Here is a 15,878-nt window from a genome sequence, read left to right as displayed (position 1 = left end):
CCCGCAAAAGTCATTTAACTTTGTATTCATATTTATTAAAACATTTGCTAGCATTAAGGAAATTAAGTTTAGCAGTTCGAAATATAAGGATTATGAATTTCTTTATACTTACTCTAAATGTGCAAGAGATTTGGACCTGATTTATGAAATAAGTTCAGAAAGGTCATTACGATCTGGAATAAATGGTTGTTCTGTTTTAAATTGATACTGTTTATTGTATATAAGACAATGACGAATGAAAAGCTGCCGTTACATGTTGTTGACTATGTAATATTTGTCATAACTATTTTGATTTCACTGGGCATTGGCGTGTACCATGCAATTACCGGCGGAAAGCAGCGGACAACGTCGGAATTTTTCGTCGGAGATCGAAAAATGTCCGTCTTGCCAGTAGCATTATCAATGATGGTAACGTTTGAATCTTCGATTTTAATGATCGGTAATTTATTCTATCTTTCCTTTTTCTTGACATAACGTCTATAATAGGCTTACCCGAATAATGGAGTACCTCTTGCGGCATGTAGTAATAGGAAACAAAAAGCAAACAGTTTATTCATAAATTTATGTTGAGTGTGTGTGTTTGTGTGTTTGTGTGTGTGTGTGTGTGTGTGTTCGGGTTTAACGTTTCTTTCGACAGCTTCTATTTGTAGCAGTGGGTAAAATGCTCATCTCGCTGGAATATCATGCCGTAGGCACGAGACATGATACTGCAGCCAGTACTGACACCGGGCTGACCAGTCTTAGCACTATCCATTAAATGCTGAGCTCCAAGCGAGGAAGCTACTAGTATCATTTTTACATCTTTGGTATGACGTGGTCAGGGACGGAACCAACGACTTCCGCACTCGAAACGGACGCTTTACAACTAGTTTACCGAGGCGGTCGGTCATTTATGTCGAAGATAAAAGACTAAGTCGTGTTTACAGCATTCTAGCATAAAACTGATGTTATTGTCACTTTTCGGGTGGGTCATTAACGAGAGAGAAAACGTGTGTTAACAGAGAGATTCTCGCGCTCAGATGTTGGTATAAAACCTTTTTATATATGCGCGTTCCATGGCAAAGCGTAAACGTATTACGACCCCAAAACTGACAATTCAAATGGAAATGACATCAAAGTGAAAAGATAACTCAGATATTCCCGCGCATTCCATGGAAATTTAATGACGTTGAGGTATACTGTATTTATTAGTTTGTTTGGGTTTTTTTCGCGTTTTATGCTAGAATAGCGTTATAGCGCATGTGCATTCGTGCTATAACATCTTCAGAATCTCTCTGGATACGTTGGTACCAATCCCTCGGGATTCTGCAGACGCTTTAACACGAAAAAAGCATGTGTTATCCCTACACTCAAAATTGGCGTACTTATTATTTAAACAAACTCCGTTTTAATACTAGGGTTGTACGGATTGCAGTGTATTAATATTTTTAAGAAGTCACATGTTTTCATCAAAGTTATGTGTAACTTCAACTCAATTTCAAGCATATCTACCTAGGAACACCTGCTGAAGTTTATGTATATGGGATACAAATTATAATCGAAACGTTTGGATGGTTCGTTTCATATATCTTAACATTGGGTATGGTTGTTGCCTTGATACATCCGCTCAAGTTGACAAGCGCATACGAGGTAAGTTAGACAGTTAGGCGAACACATTTTAATATAGGCTTCGCAGATAAGCTGCTGTATATAATTAAGCCTTTTGTATTTTTATAATAAATATGGATTATTTTCTGTTTATATTCGGATGTTATTTCATTTTATGTTTCTTTTCATGGGGAGTGGGGGGGGGGGTGGGGGGGGGAAGGTAACATCACACTGACACAAACATAGATCAAAAGGCTACTTTCCAGCTGTTGGTGTTGGATGAGAATCGCTAGTGCTTCTCCTGGTATTATACAGGGTTTGGTAGAGCCGCCGGCCTTCCGTAAGCCAGCTGGATGACTTCTTCGTATGAAAGAATTGTACAACTCATGCAAACGATTCGGAGTCAGTGACTTTAACAACTTGGCTAAAGAAGCTCTTGTGGCTGGTGCGGAACAACACTTGAAATCTGAAGAGTATGAATAATAACAAGAAGAAATGCTAATTCGTATAAATTAAGTAAAATACATTAAAAAGCATTAAAGAAAATCAGATAGGATAAAAACACATTTACCTCGTCAAGTCTCAATCGCAAGTTCTGCACCAGCGTTAAAAAAATGTATCTGATTTTAACACGTTTGGTATTTTTACTGAGGTACTAGACCATGAGCCTGATATCATTTCAGAATAGTATTTGAATTTTATTCAAAATAATTTTCTATCACTTATCAACGTCACACTTTTATTCATTTTTAGGTTGCGGTTGCACACTATATTCATTTTTCCCTTGTGCTTTTTAGTATTTGGAGAGAAGATTCAGATCCAAAGCTGTCAGAGTTTTAGGAACTGTACTTGGTATTCTGTATTATGTAAGTGTACTGATATATTCTACAAAGATGAGTCTCATAAGTATAAACATTTTGATAAATAAAAAGCTATGCCTCTCACCTACACGATGTTTATTCATGTAGTCACATGGTACCATTGTAAAGTTTAGACCTTAAAAATTGTTCTTTATTCAGCTAGTTTGATGTTTCTGTTCTAGCTGTCAAATGTCTCGGAAAATTATTTACATGTCAACTGTATAAGAACTGTCATCATGATTCGTTGTGCGTTTCCTTCTACTCGTTTAAGACGTCTTAACCCTTACTCTGCTAAATTTCTATAATGGACTGTTTCATCATTTTTTAGGCAGTACCATTTATTATTCAAAGGGGATTTCACCGAAAAATTACTGACTGAATAGCGAACAGTGCAGGCCGTGATCTTAAGTCTGCACTGTTCGCAAAGGCAGAATCACTTGCCGCCTGCAGGCTTAAGGTTAAGGCATAAATGTTTTGTTTTAGATAGCCTACCTTGGCATCGTTCTATTTGGACCAGCTATAGCTCTAGAGGCCGGTATGTAAATGCATTCCATACTTTTCTTCTAAGTTCACATTGTCAACAACGATATCGTCTGTTATTTAATTTACTTTTCAAAATATTAATTTGCCGTTAACTTTCCTTTCAGGTTAAAAAAAAAACAATAATGATTTTTAAAGTGGCATTTTGCGCATCTTACTGCACAAAGTGTGTTTTTGGTGAATGTTTTATAAAAGCAATTTCGGTTGCTGTGCATTTAAATGTGTTAAATTAACGATTATACCGCATAAGTATTTGAAATTGATGCTTTAGAAATAAAGAAATCGGACTAATAAAATAATAGTTTTTTTCTTCAATCTTCTACTCAGTGATCTCCCTTACCAATATGTAGAAATTTCTGAAGTGAAAGGGAAGCAACTCCTGTGTGCAGTTTGACCTTTTTTTAAAAAAGACTGCCCCAGTCAAAATAAGAAAAGTCATATTTGGAAACTTATTATTTCGTACTGGTAACAGGAAGAGTTTGGTATATTGGGTTAAAAGCTATAATTTCCTCCGCCCTTTTTACACACACATCTATTTAAGCTGGATTTTTACTTGAAAAATGCACAGAATTCCACTTTAATAAGAGAGAGAGAAAGAGAGATTTCATATAAAATTAGCTATTTTTGTTTGTGTTACTAGTATTCAGCGAGCACCATATAATGTCATACTGTGATGTTTTTGTTTTATATAGTTTCTGGGGTACCGTTATGGTTGTCCATTATAGCAGTGGCCGGAACTGCCATGATATATACAACCATTGTAAGTATAGGACTGACATGATATATCAAATTATTGTAAGTACAGAACTGCAATAATTCATTTGTATATACAACCTTTGTAAGTGTACATTAGTCTCACGATGTGTTGACTGCCATTATACCCTTAAATCAGATATGTTGTGCGATCATATACACCTAGTTTCTATGTTCTGTACTTGAAATTAGTCTTAATGGAATGGTTTAATAAGCGAATTTGACAGTATGACTAAATTAAGTATTTCTGTATACCTTGATTTATATAGGGACAGTTATATTCAATGATACTGTGTCGTTACAGTTCTTCTTAGGGTTGGAATGAATGGTAGATTTATATGAACAATTACTACATATCTTGCAAATAATATGTAGTAGTCTTTTTGAAATATTTAAGATATCCAGTTAAATACACAAATAATGTTTTTTATCAATTAACTTCTCTAAGACAACAGGTATTGTTAGCAAGATATGAGTGCAAAATTAAATAATGTACTTTCATGCCATCAGATAAGTGTTAATTTTGTTATAGGGGGGTTTCAAAGCCGTTGTTTGGGCGGACGTCTTTCAAACTATGATAATGTTTGTTGGGGTAGCTGCAATTCTAGTAAAGGTAACTTATTTTATGTTTACTCATTTCTAATGACCACCTTCGTCTACAAGAGGCATGCCTACAGAAATTTTTGTCATTTTTTCAAAAATGTCCAAATTTCTTTGTGTTTACGGTACTCTTTGGCCAACTGCCAGTACTTTTATTTGAACGAACTAACCAGTCTTAAATAACAATTTTGACATAACCAAATGGACTCTGTTTTATGTTTTTCATTACACAAAGGTATTTGAATTGCTCATTGAAATGCTGTCCAATATTTTACAGGGTACAATGAAGATAGGAGGAATCGGAAAAACATGGTCAATAGCGGAGGAAAAGGGGAGATTAAATTTCTTTGAGTAAGTACGGTAAATACGTGTACGTACAGACATAATCCGACGAACACTTCAGTTTGATAAAAAAAATGATATAAGTACTTATAATTTCAGTATGAAATAGCGCATTTCTTCTATTGACAACAGGTGTAATCACCCTACTGTGTTCTTGTTTTAGATCAGATTAGCAACTTTGTTATACAATCTGTCACTCGTCTTATTTCAGTTCAGCGAAAAGCCATACATCTTTGTGTTTGTCTACAAGAATTGTGCTAAAAAAAAATTGTCTTTAACGGGGTTCCGTAGTTTTCCTTTGGTATGGTTTAAAGTGCTTTACTTACTTCCTTCCTGTTTTCAATAGCTAACGATACCCCTTTGTTTCATTCAAATTGCATTTCAAATGACCGAGATATATACGTTTGAAATATTTGCTTATACTGACCGTTGTACAAGTCACATTGCAACATTGATGAAAAGACGGTAATGTGTGGCTATATAATATGCCGTACTAGATTTGGTATAAATACAATGCAGATATTTAATGAACTATATATGAACCTCAGTCTATTTCTATACGCACAATATTTAGGTGAGTTGAAGCTTTTAAAGCTGGGATATTTTCTAAAATGACGCTAGCCTCGGTAGACCTAAAACTTGTGTTACCAAGGTGCTAGTGGGCTCGAGGGGTGTTGCACTTTCTATTACCTCTCATGAGCAGACTCAGTCAAACCGAGTCTACTATTATTTTGCTTGATTGCATTTTATGCTTCGAAAGGATCTTTTTACAGATTTTATTACCAAGGAAAAACCTCGCTGCTGTCAAGGTTGTGGTTGAACAGGACGTCCGATTATCGGCGAAAAAACCCCAGTAATAATGGAATATCAGGAGGCAGCGTGCAAATGATTCCAATAAGGCCTTTGCAGCTAAGAAAGATTTTTGCTAGTTGCTCACTACCGAGCAAAAGAATCAGCGTTAAAAATGGCCTCATGAACATCTGAAAAATATCATAACTGTAATAGTCTGGTTATTTTATATTGCAGACAGGTGAGTAATTTCGTGTACACATGTTTGAGTCACAGAGAAGGGTTGATAACAAGCAATGGAAACGAAAAGATAAAAAAATCCAATATATTGCCAAGAGAACCATCAGAATGAAGAGTATGCTGTATGCAATTTGTTTTAGTTCTAACCCTATCTTGTCCATTGAGTCATAATTTCACTGGGCCGATCAGACTCTTCATCCTAAATTCTGTTGTTTGTCTATTTTAAAATGGTTTCTTCATTATTTTCAGTTTGGACCTAACAACCCGCCATACATTCTGGTGTTTGTCTATTAATTTCTTCTCCGTAGTTTCTGGTCAGATCCGACACTCTGTCCTACATTCTGGTGTTTGTCTACTAAAGGTTTTCCCGTAGACCGTCCTACATTCTGGTGTTTGTCTATAAAAGGTTTTGCCATAGTTTCAGGTCAGATCCGACACTCCGTCATACATTCTGGTGTTTGTCTATTAATGGTTTCTTCCGAAGTTTTGGACTGCTTGTCAACCAATCCTCTGTTCAAAGAATAAGCTCCATGCCAACACAGGATGCTGCAAGAAAGTATGGTTTGTTTTAGCAATCACACAATTTTTACAAAATTCACTTTTTGATAAATTGATTGTAAACTTTGCCTTACTGAATCTTTTGACAGCAATCAACTATCTTTTCATTCACATACCTTTATTTTCTAAATTTCTTAACAAACTGTAAGCAGGACATGACTCCCCACCCTTCTGGAAAACATTGCGCCAATTTCTTAAAATTGGAAGATATATTTTTACGGTTCCATTTCTAACATAAAACGCATTACGATTTTGGCTTTAGAATTTTCAGTCCTTTGAATAACAAAATTTATTTGTTTGTCATGACAATACTGTTAGCTTAATAGGCATCTTAAGTGAAAACAATATCATCATAAATGTTAGATACTATAAAAGAAAATGGTTTATTAAATTAAATAACATGCAAAAGAACACAAATGTTCGATCTATTCTCGATTTTCAGAGTGTTAATAATAACGGCTCCTGCTTTTCTGATCACATTGTGCCTGGCTTGTGTGGAAGGAATTGTCGCCTACGCTTACTTTGACGTTACTAAGTGTGATCCTTTGGACTCAGGTGAAATTAGAGATCCCAATCAGGTATAACCGTTACATCAGTCGTAAAAGTGTTTTATAACAACTGCAAAATGTTGTTCTTGTTGTTTTTTTCTGTGTATATGCAGTCTGTTAGCATAACAAGTTATTACTCCAAAGACCCGACATCTTAATTAAGAAATGATCTATCACAAACAGTAATTATATTGTTGAATAAAATCATTGTTTTGTGCTCAGATGCAAACTAAATATCATGAAATACGAATTTGGACAAAATATAATGATTTTATTCAATATACAATTACTTTTTAAGATACAGTGTATTAATTTGATTCTAACACGATACCAGGAATTACGTTGTACATCCTTGACGACATCCACCAAACGTGTGTGTACATTTTCAGCGCACCGCTATGACGTTTGAAGTTATTATGCAATAAGTGAGACTCACAAATAGATTATGTTGCATAATAACATACTTTCAGTCTTTGTCGTTAAATAGAAAAACAAATCAATTCTTGTTAGAACACTTAATTGATATTAAGTATAATATTTAATAAAGATTAATAGTAGCACGAAAATACCATATTTTAAATTTGCAGAAAGTCAATCTGTTTTATGAACATTAAAAAAATCTAAGAATGATTCTTGGAATGCTTTTGTTTAATATTCATTAGATAGACTAATTTTGGTAATTCAAATTTAGTTTTATCAGTATATTATTTTCAATTTTCTAGGTCATTCCATATATGGTAACTGACATGTTTCAGGAGCAAGTTGGAATGTCTGGACTCTTCTTAGCTTCTTTATTTAGCGCTTCGTTAAGGTCAGCTTCTGTTATAAGATATTTGTTTTAAATAATTCTTATCTTTTGCATTTATATACGATTATTTTCTTAAATCCGCTTTCGACACAATAAAGTAACATTCTTTTAAGTTAATATGCTATGTGGCACATATGAAACCCTTAATAAACTTATTTAAATTAACGTGTATTCAAAGTTTATCAGATCTTTTAGAATATTATAAGTATCCTGTAGTGTGAGACGGTAAGGGATAGCACGGCCAAATATGTATTGCTGGTGAAGCGGTTGTTTATTTTCCAAACTTTCTAAGGACTTTATTATGCGATTTATATTCTCTTTTTATGGATGTATTGTATTGATTTCACTTTACGCATTACGTTCATTTCTTTACAATAGTTGTATTGCAAATGGTTTGAATGATAAAATCTATTCAACATCCCTTAGAAGCTTATCACGGAACCAACCAAGCAAAATAATAGCAGACTCGGGTTGTTTTAGTCTGTTCTTGATATATAATGAAATGTGCAACACCACGTCTAATACTATGGATATTAGCGGATCCTCTATTATACAGATATAGTGCATGGACTCCATGATCCCAAAGGACCAGAAATCTTTAAACTGTCAATATGTAAATTGAATAAGTTTTGTGGTAACTATAGAATAAATTCACATAGCGTAAAATGTTAATTTAATAAGTATTGCGTTAAATGCATTCTCATCTGTCAGGAGTTCACCATAATCTCGAGGCGAACCTCTGATTTATTTTTATTTGTATATTTGGTGAGCATACGCACTCGCAATAACTATCCGGAGAGGTTCCAGCCAATCAATGGTTTCCTATATTCGGCCCGACGAATTGAACATCTAGATAAAATATTTGCTAACAATTTACAAAAACGAAACAAAATGACTGCAGTTTGTAAAGGGGTGTTACTCTGATCGGATATTTAGAAAAGCACCCTTTAGGAATACTATTATTCCTCGTAATTTGGGGTCGGTATTGAAAAGGTCGCGGTGAAGCTTTTCAATGCCAGTTGTGTTTGGTCGGCGATCTGTCGCGAAATGTCGCTGATAGGCTGACCTCTTTTACATGTAACGTAAACAAAATTAAAATCTCGACGAAATGTGCCAGAGGTTCAGTTAAGGACCAAGACAGACCTCTGGCATGCGGTAATGTGTTAAAGTGGCATTATGCGCATCTTACTACACATAGTGTGTTTCTGATATGATATGATATGCTTTATAAAAGTAATTTTCTGTTGCTGTATATCTAAATGTGTTAAATTAACGATAATATATTTGAAGTTGATGCTTTAGAAATGAAGAAATCTAAAAATAATAGTTCTTTTCTTCAGTCTTCAACGCAGTGATCTCCCTTTAGGTAGAGATTTTCTGAAGTTGAAATCTGCATGCAGTTTGACTTTTCTTTAAAAGACTGCCCCAGTCAAAATAAGAAAGGTCATATTTGGAAAGCTATTATTTCGTAATGGTAACAGGAAGAGTTTGGTATAAAGGGTAAAAAGCTATTATTTCCTCCAACCTTTTTACACACACATCTATTTCAGCTGGATTTTTACTTGAAAATGCGTATAATTCCACTTTAAATGAAAAAGAATATGTATATTGATTGGTTATTGTATACTGTGTATAAAATGATTGAGATTATTACAACATCTCGTTTGAATATGACAACGGGAAAATTGTTCGACATACCTTTCAATTTTCAGCACGCTTTCTTCGGGACTGAGTAGTTTATCTGTACTTCTCTGGGAAGACCTGATAAAACCCTTCACACAGCCAATGTCAGACTTCAAGGCAACGCTTATAGCAAAGGCTGCAGGTATCATTACTGTGAAATTAACTATGTTATACTAAGCACTTGTATTCGTTCAGAACTAGATTAACCAAATGAAACGTTGGTTTTAACAAGTGAAAGAACGTAGAAAAAAGGAGTGAACTGATCTCTATAAGGCATTCATAGCAAACTGGTCCCTTTATGATGAACAATACCTTAAAGGCATCTGCGGTGAATAGGGCCCTTCAAGATATTTCTAGTAAACTGATATCTTTTAAGCATTTGTGCTGAACAGGTTCCTTGAAGAATTTATAGCAGACAATGCCGTTTAAAGCATTTGAAAACTTACGTTAGGTCCTTGTGTATGTAAACTATGTACGAACAGACTTAACCAGTTCTAAATATTGACGTATATTTTTTTAGTTATTTGTTTTGGTATTGTGGCCGTCGTCATTGCGTTCCTGACATCTCTAATTGGCGGCACCTTGGTACAGGTAATATGAAATTCATTAATCCCATTGACAATACAAAGTACACGTACTTATACTTGTTCAGGCTTAAAAATGTAAACAAAAATTGAGTTAGACAAATCTTACACTATGAATATTTGAAAAGCTTTTCAATTTTTAGCAGCCCTTATATTTATAAACATGCTTTAATGCATACGAAATGAAGGACTTAGAAGTAGGAACACAATCTACGTTAAAGAAGTTGTTGATAGGACATGCCTATGTATGTAGTATATAGGAACACTATCCATATTTTCATGACTGCATGACATGGTTTCCGTATACATCTCAGCAGTTTGTATGATAAGTCACTTTCGTATATTTCTGCCAGCGAAAACAGAAGATAATGTTTTATAATGGCTAATCTTATCGTTTTTCTCATATTTGTATTTGGAGTAATTACAACTACGGGGAATTTGAAAAATCTATTCAATTACAGAAAAGGGCTGCAACGATTATATTAAGCCAACCAGTCAAAAATCTGTCTTTACAATGATATTTTATCAAACTGGATTACGATTAAATACAAATACGATGATCATATTGCATTTTAAATCTTTTTAAAATTTCAGATCTCAAAAATGCATCATAATGCGTTTGAATCGGCTTCAGAAAAGAGTGAAATATATGAAAGCCAGATACAATAAAAAAAAAGCTTTTAAGTTCATTCATGTATTCTGCTAGGCAAGTCTTGAATGCATTGTCCCTTGTACATTAAAGAATCTACATATTCATATGATTTTTAATACAGAATAAATATTAAAACTTAAAATTCTAATGTTTCCATTCATCATGACATGTGCCTGTCAAAAGATAAGGAAAATGTTTGCTATATTTTTATCAATGTCATTTTGGTACTTGTTTTAGATTATATTTAATTTTTCAAATTGAATACCATATTGTAAATAGGCTAATGGCTTATCTTGTTACTTTTACATGCTACCTTTACCATTTATCAGTTCCCGTAAGTAGTTCTTCTATACGCACATTAGTGTAATAAAAGCTTAAAGCTCGGGAGAGCGAGTTTTGGTTGGGTGAAAATGATATTTTATTCTGAATTTTCATGGTTAATTTAGATATTGCCTAAAAGAAAACATAAAAAAAGTTTCTGATCGATTCAAGCCTTGTATAAAACCGAAAAGTTGGTCCCTAATTTCTCAACCTTGCAGTTTTACATAATTTTAAAACTTATGAATCAAGTTTTACCAGACTAAATTATAATCAGATTTTTATGTTTTGCAGATAGCTGTAAGTATATTAGCATCTTTCCATGGACCGCTAGCTGGAATGTTTATGTTTGGTGCTTTCTGTCCTTGGGCCTCCTCCAAGGTAAATAGATACTGTTATTTAATCTTGATATTTAATCTTGTTTATTGAAATCTTGCTCTTTGTGAGTTTATTCATTTTTGTTCTACTAAACGGTCTCAGAACCTATTTTATCGAGAAAGAGGTTGAGATTTTTTGAAAACTATGTCTAACATAAAAAGCTAATTTATAGAGAAATACGCCTCCAGCAATTGTAAATAAAAGGCAAAAGCAAGTGTTTATCTTTAAACATACTAAGAACAAAGCAGCCTGAATAATACCGGTATATGTATAATAGTATAAATGTAATATAGAAGTAACTATGTTTTATAAGGTCTTTGATATTGTAAAACATCGCTAACCCTATATATAAGCACGAAAGCGTAATGGATGTAAATTTTGGATTAAAGATACCAAGCTCCGCTGAAAGCACGTCAGTGCCGTTCCACGAGCAGTTTACTTTATACCTAAATGTAACTTCTTGCTTTTAACATGGCCCGCTGCATACCAATAACCAGTTATTGTACATGCTTCCTGTTACTTGCATATTCCTGTTAAAATTGTGTGGTATATGATAACTGTTATATTATATATTCAGGGAGTATTTGGAGGCACTGTTATTGGTGTCGTACTGACACTGTGGATCTGCATTGGTCAAATGACTACGGAAGGATCTGTTAAAAGTTCTGAATTACCCCCAGCGCCAACTGACCACTGTACAAACATGAATTCAAGTATACTTAGTTTGAATTATACTCATTCAACAATGAATGCTCTGAGTATTAACACAATTGAAAATGTTACAGGATATTCAAGTTCAATATCAACAACGGTTTCTTCGCCGGATATGTAAGTTTAATTCAAGTTGTTCCCAAACTACACAGACTAGTATAATATAACACCCTTCGCACAAATATGAACAAGAGACAAACCGTAAAGAGTATTTAAGTTCTAGGCACTACGACCTGTTCAAATTTCCAGTCTCGTTAAATGCTAAAAGTTATATTATATAAACAATTTGTATTTCTGTCCATCTGTAGAATTCTCACATTCTTGGTATATCAGATTACTAATTAAAGGCCATTAACATAAGTACTGACATGTATAAAGCTAAGTCAAATGGCACATTTTTCATATCGAGTTATATTTAGATCTATGACAGCTTTCTGTTTGGCTGTATCGTTGTTTGCATTTAAACCTATATAAATGATTCTCTGTCATCAAAAAATCAATCTTTCGTTTCTGGTTCATGTACATGATATAGAAGTACGAATATCTGAAAATCTAGAGGTAAAAGTCTATTTTTCTAATTACAGATCTGGAATAGAACTAATGTATACAATGTCATATCAGTGGTTCAGCTTAGTGGGAATATCTTGTGTCTTCATATTTGGATCTATAATTTCCTTCTGCACAGGTATAAGTAATAATAACATTGTTAGATATATTCTAAAATAATTTCCGATATCTATAGATTGTTTTTCCTCGTCGGCAATGTTATGTCTACAGGAGTTATTTCACCGGATGATTTCAATTGTTCCAAAGACCTCTATAAACAAACCAGACTATGATATATTCTGTTTAAGTTCCGAAAGCTGTTGTTTACTGTATGCAATATTATATATGAAAACAAAGACAAGATTCAATAGGAAAACTCTGAGAACGAACCCTCCACAAGCAGAACGAAGCCTCCTCAAACACAACGAAGCCTTCCAAAACATAATGAAGCTTCCCGAAAAAGAACGATGCTTCTCCAAGCATAATGAAGGCTCTACAAACAGAACAAAGCCTTCTCAAACAGAACGAGCCTCCACAAACAGAATGAAGCCTCCCCAAGTGTAACGAAGCCTCCTTCGAAACATCCTCAAGGAGAACGAACCCTCCCCAAACAGAATGAAGCCTCCCCAAGCAGAACGAAGTCTCTCCAAACAGAACAAGCTTTCACAAACAGAACGAAACCTCCCCCAACAAAACGAAGCCTACCGAAACAGAAGGAAACCTCCAAAAAATAGAACAAAGCCTCCCCAAACCAAACGAAGTCTCCCCAAACAGAATGAAGCCTCCCCAAACAGAACGAAGCCTCCAAATAGAACGAAGCTTCCCCAATGACGAAGCATTCTCAAACAGAATGAAGTCCCCCATCCCAAGCAGAACGAAGACTCCCCAAGCAGAAAAAAGCATTCCCTCAGCCAAACGAACCCTTCCCAAACAGAACGAAGCCTCCTCAATCCGAACGAAGCCCTGCCAAAAAGAACAGGGGGCCTCCGTAGCCGAGTGGTTTTGGCAGTCGACTTTGATCCACATTCCATTAACTGATGTGATTTCGAGCCTCGCCCGTGGGCCTTGTATTCTTCAAGTGAGGAATCCCTCCAGCTGGCTAACAGAAGGTCAGTGGTTCTACCAGGTTCCGATTTGTGATGAAATAATGCATCTTCTTCCGCCATTTAAAGCTGGACATTCGCCATAATTGTGTCGGTGCGACGTTACACACAACATAACGGAACTCTACAACAGCGATCTGCATTTACAAAAATGTTCAAAAATTAAACAAAACAAACATTGAGGCAACGCCTTAGCAGTGATATAGTTACTAGTAATAGGGATTACGTTTCAGAGGGGCATTATTATATACCTTTCATGGGCGATTAACACATATTTGACATTGACTATATATCAGAAGACTTTATATTCTTTGTTTTCAAAAGAATATAATTATTGTTTTCAATAGTCACTGTGTTAGTTATTGTTTAGTACATGCAGAATTATCCCTATAAATACCTGTTCATTTTAATACTTAAAAAATATGTTGTTGTTGCTGTGAATAGGCATATAATTATTCATTTTTAAAGGTGCCAACAGACCTAGAACAAACGACTATAAGTATTTCATACCTGTGTTTGACCATCTGTTCTGGTATCTGCCGCAAACGTGGTTGAAAATACTAAGATGTGGAGTGAAATACCAACATGACAAGGTACCGCATGACCTCTTCGTTTATTCAAATCAATTTCTTTGTTTATATTACTGTTTTTATGCGGACTGGTAAGCATAATACAATCAAAGATATGGTCTTTAGTAGTGTCACAATGATAAAATCATGCTTTGCAATCTCTGGCATTGACATATTACAATAATAGTTTGCATTTTAAAACGAGGAGACATGTCCAACAGGTAGCTGTATTCAAAGGACGCACCCGTACATAACGGCATGGAAGTAGGGGTATGTGTAAAGGTATACATGTGTATCCCGACTAAGCAAGTTTATACATAAATACATACATACATATATGCAGTTATACAACAAAGAAGTAACAAACAGACCCAGGCATAAATGAAACAGGGAGCCAGCAAAGCTCCCATTTGGAACGGTAAGATAAAATCAGTACAAGACAGTGTAAGTAAAGTTACTCCTCGTCTGAGGAATCTTTTAAACATGTAACCATAACACAAAGACACATAACAAAACACAAATATGCTAATTCTAATTCAAGTACTGTGACTTTGCAAAAGTCAGAACACGAAGAGAAACTCAATTTAGAACAAAAGGATGCACGACAGTTGAAAAGAATCAAAAAAGGTGCATCTTTTAGATATTCAATTACTAATTGTAAAGGAGTCTACCCCATGTCCCATATATCCCATGTACGCGTTGTGACCAAAAAGACACTAAATATGCAATGCGTTTCAGAACAATTAAGTTATAGCCTCTTCCAATATCAATATTAAAATGAAAATATTACTATATCTATAAATTACATCTTCATAAAACATCAAGGTCGCAGAAGCGTCTTTAAAACTACACACTTACAGATTAACATTTATAAATTTTACATGGTATACTGCATTTTGTATATGTATATTTGGTTCTTTTTGCAGAGAATTAACGATGGTAACAAAGAAAAGGAAATGGCATTGATGAGAGATACAATGAATTCTGTGCAACTTTAATGTTCATTTAGTAGTTTTATTATCTGTTTGGAACAATCTTTTTTAGCCAGTCTATAAAATGTCTTATCTTTCTTATAATATTTACATATCAAGGACAGTATGAATCTACAGATGCAATGTTAGATTATTTTAATATATTTAGATGATAGTGTAAATAATTTTTAAACATGTTAATGTTCATGTTAGTGTCAACACTAGTTCATTTGTTTCATCCAATATTTCTAACACAAATCTTTTTAGAACGCAACTCAGCAAAAAAACAGTATATTTGGTATGAATCGGCCTGTTTATGACAGTAATGAAATGTATAACAGCCCTTGCACCCCTTACACCGGTTTAAACGGAAATCTATCTTACAGGTTCACTAATTGGACTCAATGATCCTAAAGGTATAACAACACTGATATCACATTGTGAAGGACGTCAAACATTTTTCAGAAAGACACACAGCTCATCCGCAGCATAATCTGATAGTCTAATATCTGTATTCTCAATGTCATGCTATAAATACAATAATTTCTATTGCTGTCAGTTTTCCAAGGTGAGTTATAAGCCCGTATAAAAATAATGATAATTCCGTATGGATAGCCACGATCCAAGAAAGAAGTCTCCCCGAAATAAAACCCCTACATATAAGTGTATATAAGAATGTGTAAATGACTCACATTTACACAAAATGCACAAAGTAAAAAAAAAACAACAGTGTCAAAA

The 15,878-nt window shown here is 34.4% G+C and overlaps 1 protein-coding gene across 2 annotated transcripts; it reads left to right on the top strand.

Moving 5' to 3' along the window:
- Window positions 1-20: 20 nt before the first annotated feature.
- LOC123550642 (sodium-dependent multivitamin transporter-like) lies at window positions 21-15,824 on the top strand. Of its 2 annotated transcripts, none has more exons than XM_053545280.1 (17): window positions 21-439; window positions 1,496-1,629; window positions 2,385-2,453; window positions 2,931-2,982; window positions 3,680-3,747; window positions 4,273-4,353; window positions 4,618-4,691; window positions 6,130-6,267; window positions 6,712-6,847; window positions 7,540-7,628; window positions 9,338-9,450; window positions 9,829-9,899; window positions 11,157-11,243; window positions 11,818-12,068; window positions 12,536-12,636; window positions 14,069-14,193; window positions 15,096-15,824. In XM_053545280.1, the coding sequence occupies exons 1-17, from the start codon at window positions 229-231 to the stop codon at window positions 15,165-15,167; spliced, it is 1,872 nt and encodes a 623-aa protein (XP_053401255.1). In that variant the 5' UTR covers window positions 21-228; the 3' UTR covers window positions 15,168-15,824. The 2 variants fall into 2 exon arrangements, with proteins under 2 accessions (XP_053401255.1, XP_053401256.1); XM_053545281.1 differs by having other exon boundaries at window positions 279-408.
- Window positions 15,825-15,878: the final 54 nt, after the last annotated feature.

Source organism: Mercenaria mercenaria, chromosome 6 (assembly GCF_021730395.1).
Source record: "Mercenaria mercenaria strain notata chromosome 6, MADL_Memer_1, whole genome shotgun sequence".
Lineage (NCBI taxonomy): Eukaryota > Metazoa > Mollusca > Bivalvia > Venerida > Veneridae > Mercenaria > Mercenaria mercenaria.
The sequence above is the reverse complement of the archived record's forward strand: the minus strand, read 5'-3'. Positions and strand labels throughout refer to the sequence as shown.

Excerpts from the sequence above, each read along its gene's own strand:
- LOC123550642 (XM_053545280.1), top strand. The coding sequence starts at position 229 with ATGACGAATGAAAAGCTGCCGTTACATGTTGTTGACTATGTAATATTT. Across the intron at positions 6,268-6,711 it reads ACACAGGATGCTGCAAGAAA|AGTGTTAATAATAACGGCTC; the intron begins GTATGGTTTGTT and ends CTCGATTTTCAG. Across the intron at positions 9,900-11,156 it reads TTGGCGGCACCTTGGTACAG|ATAGCTGTAAGTATATTAGC; the intron begins GTAATATGAAAT and ends TATGTTTTGCAG.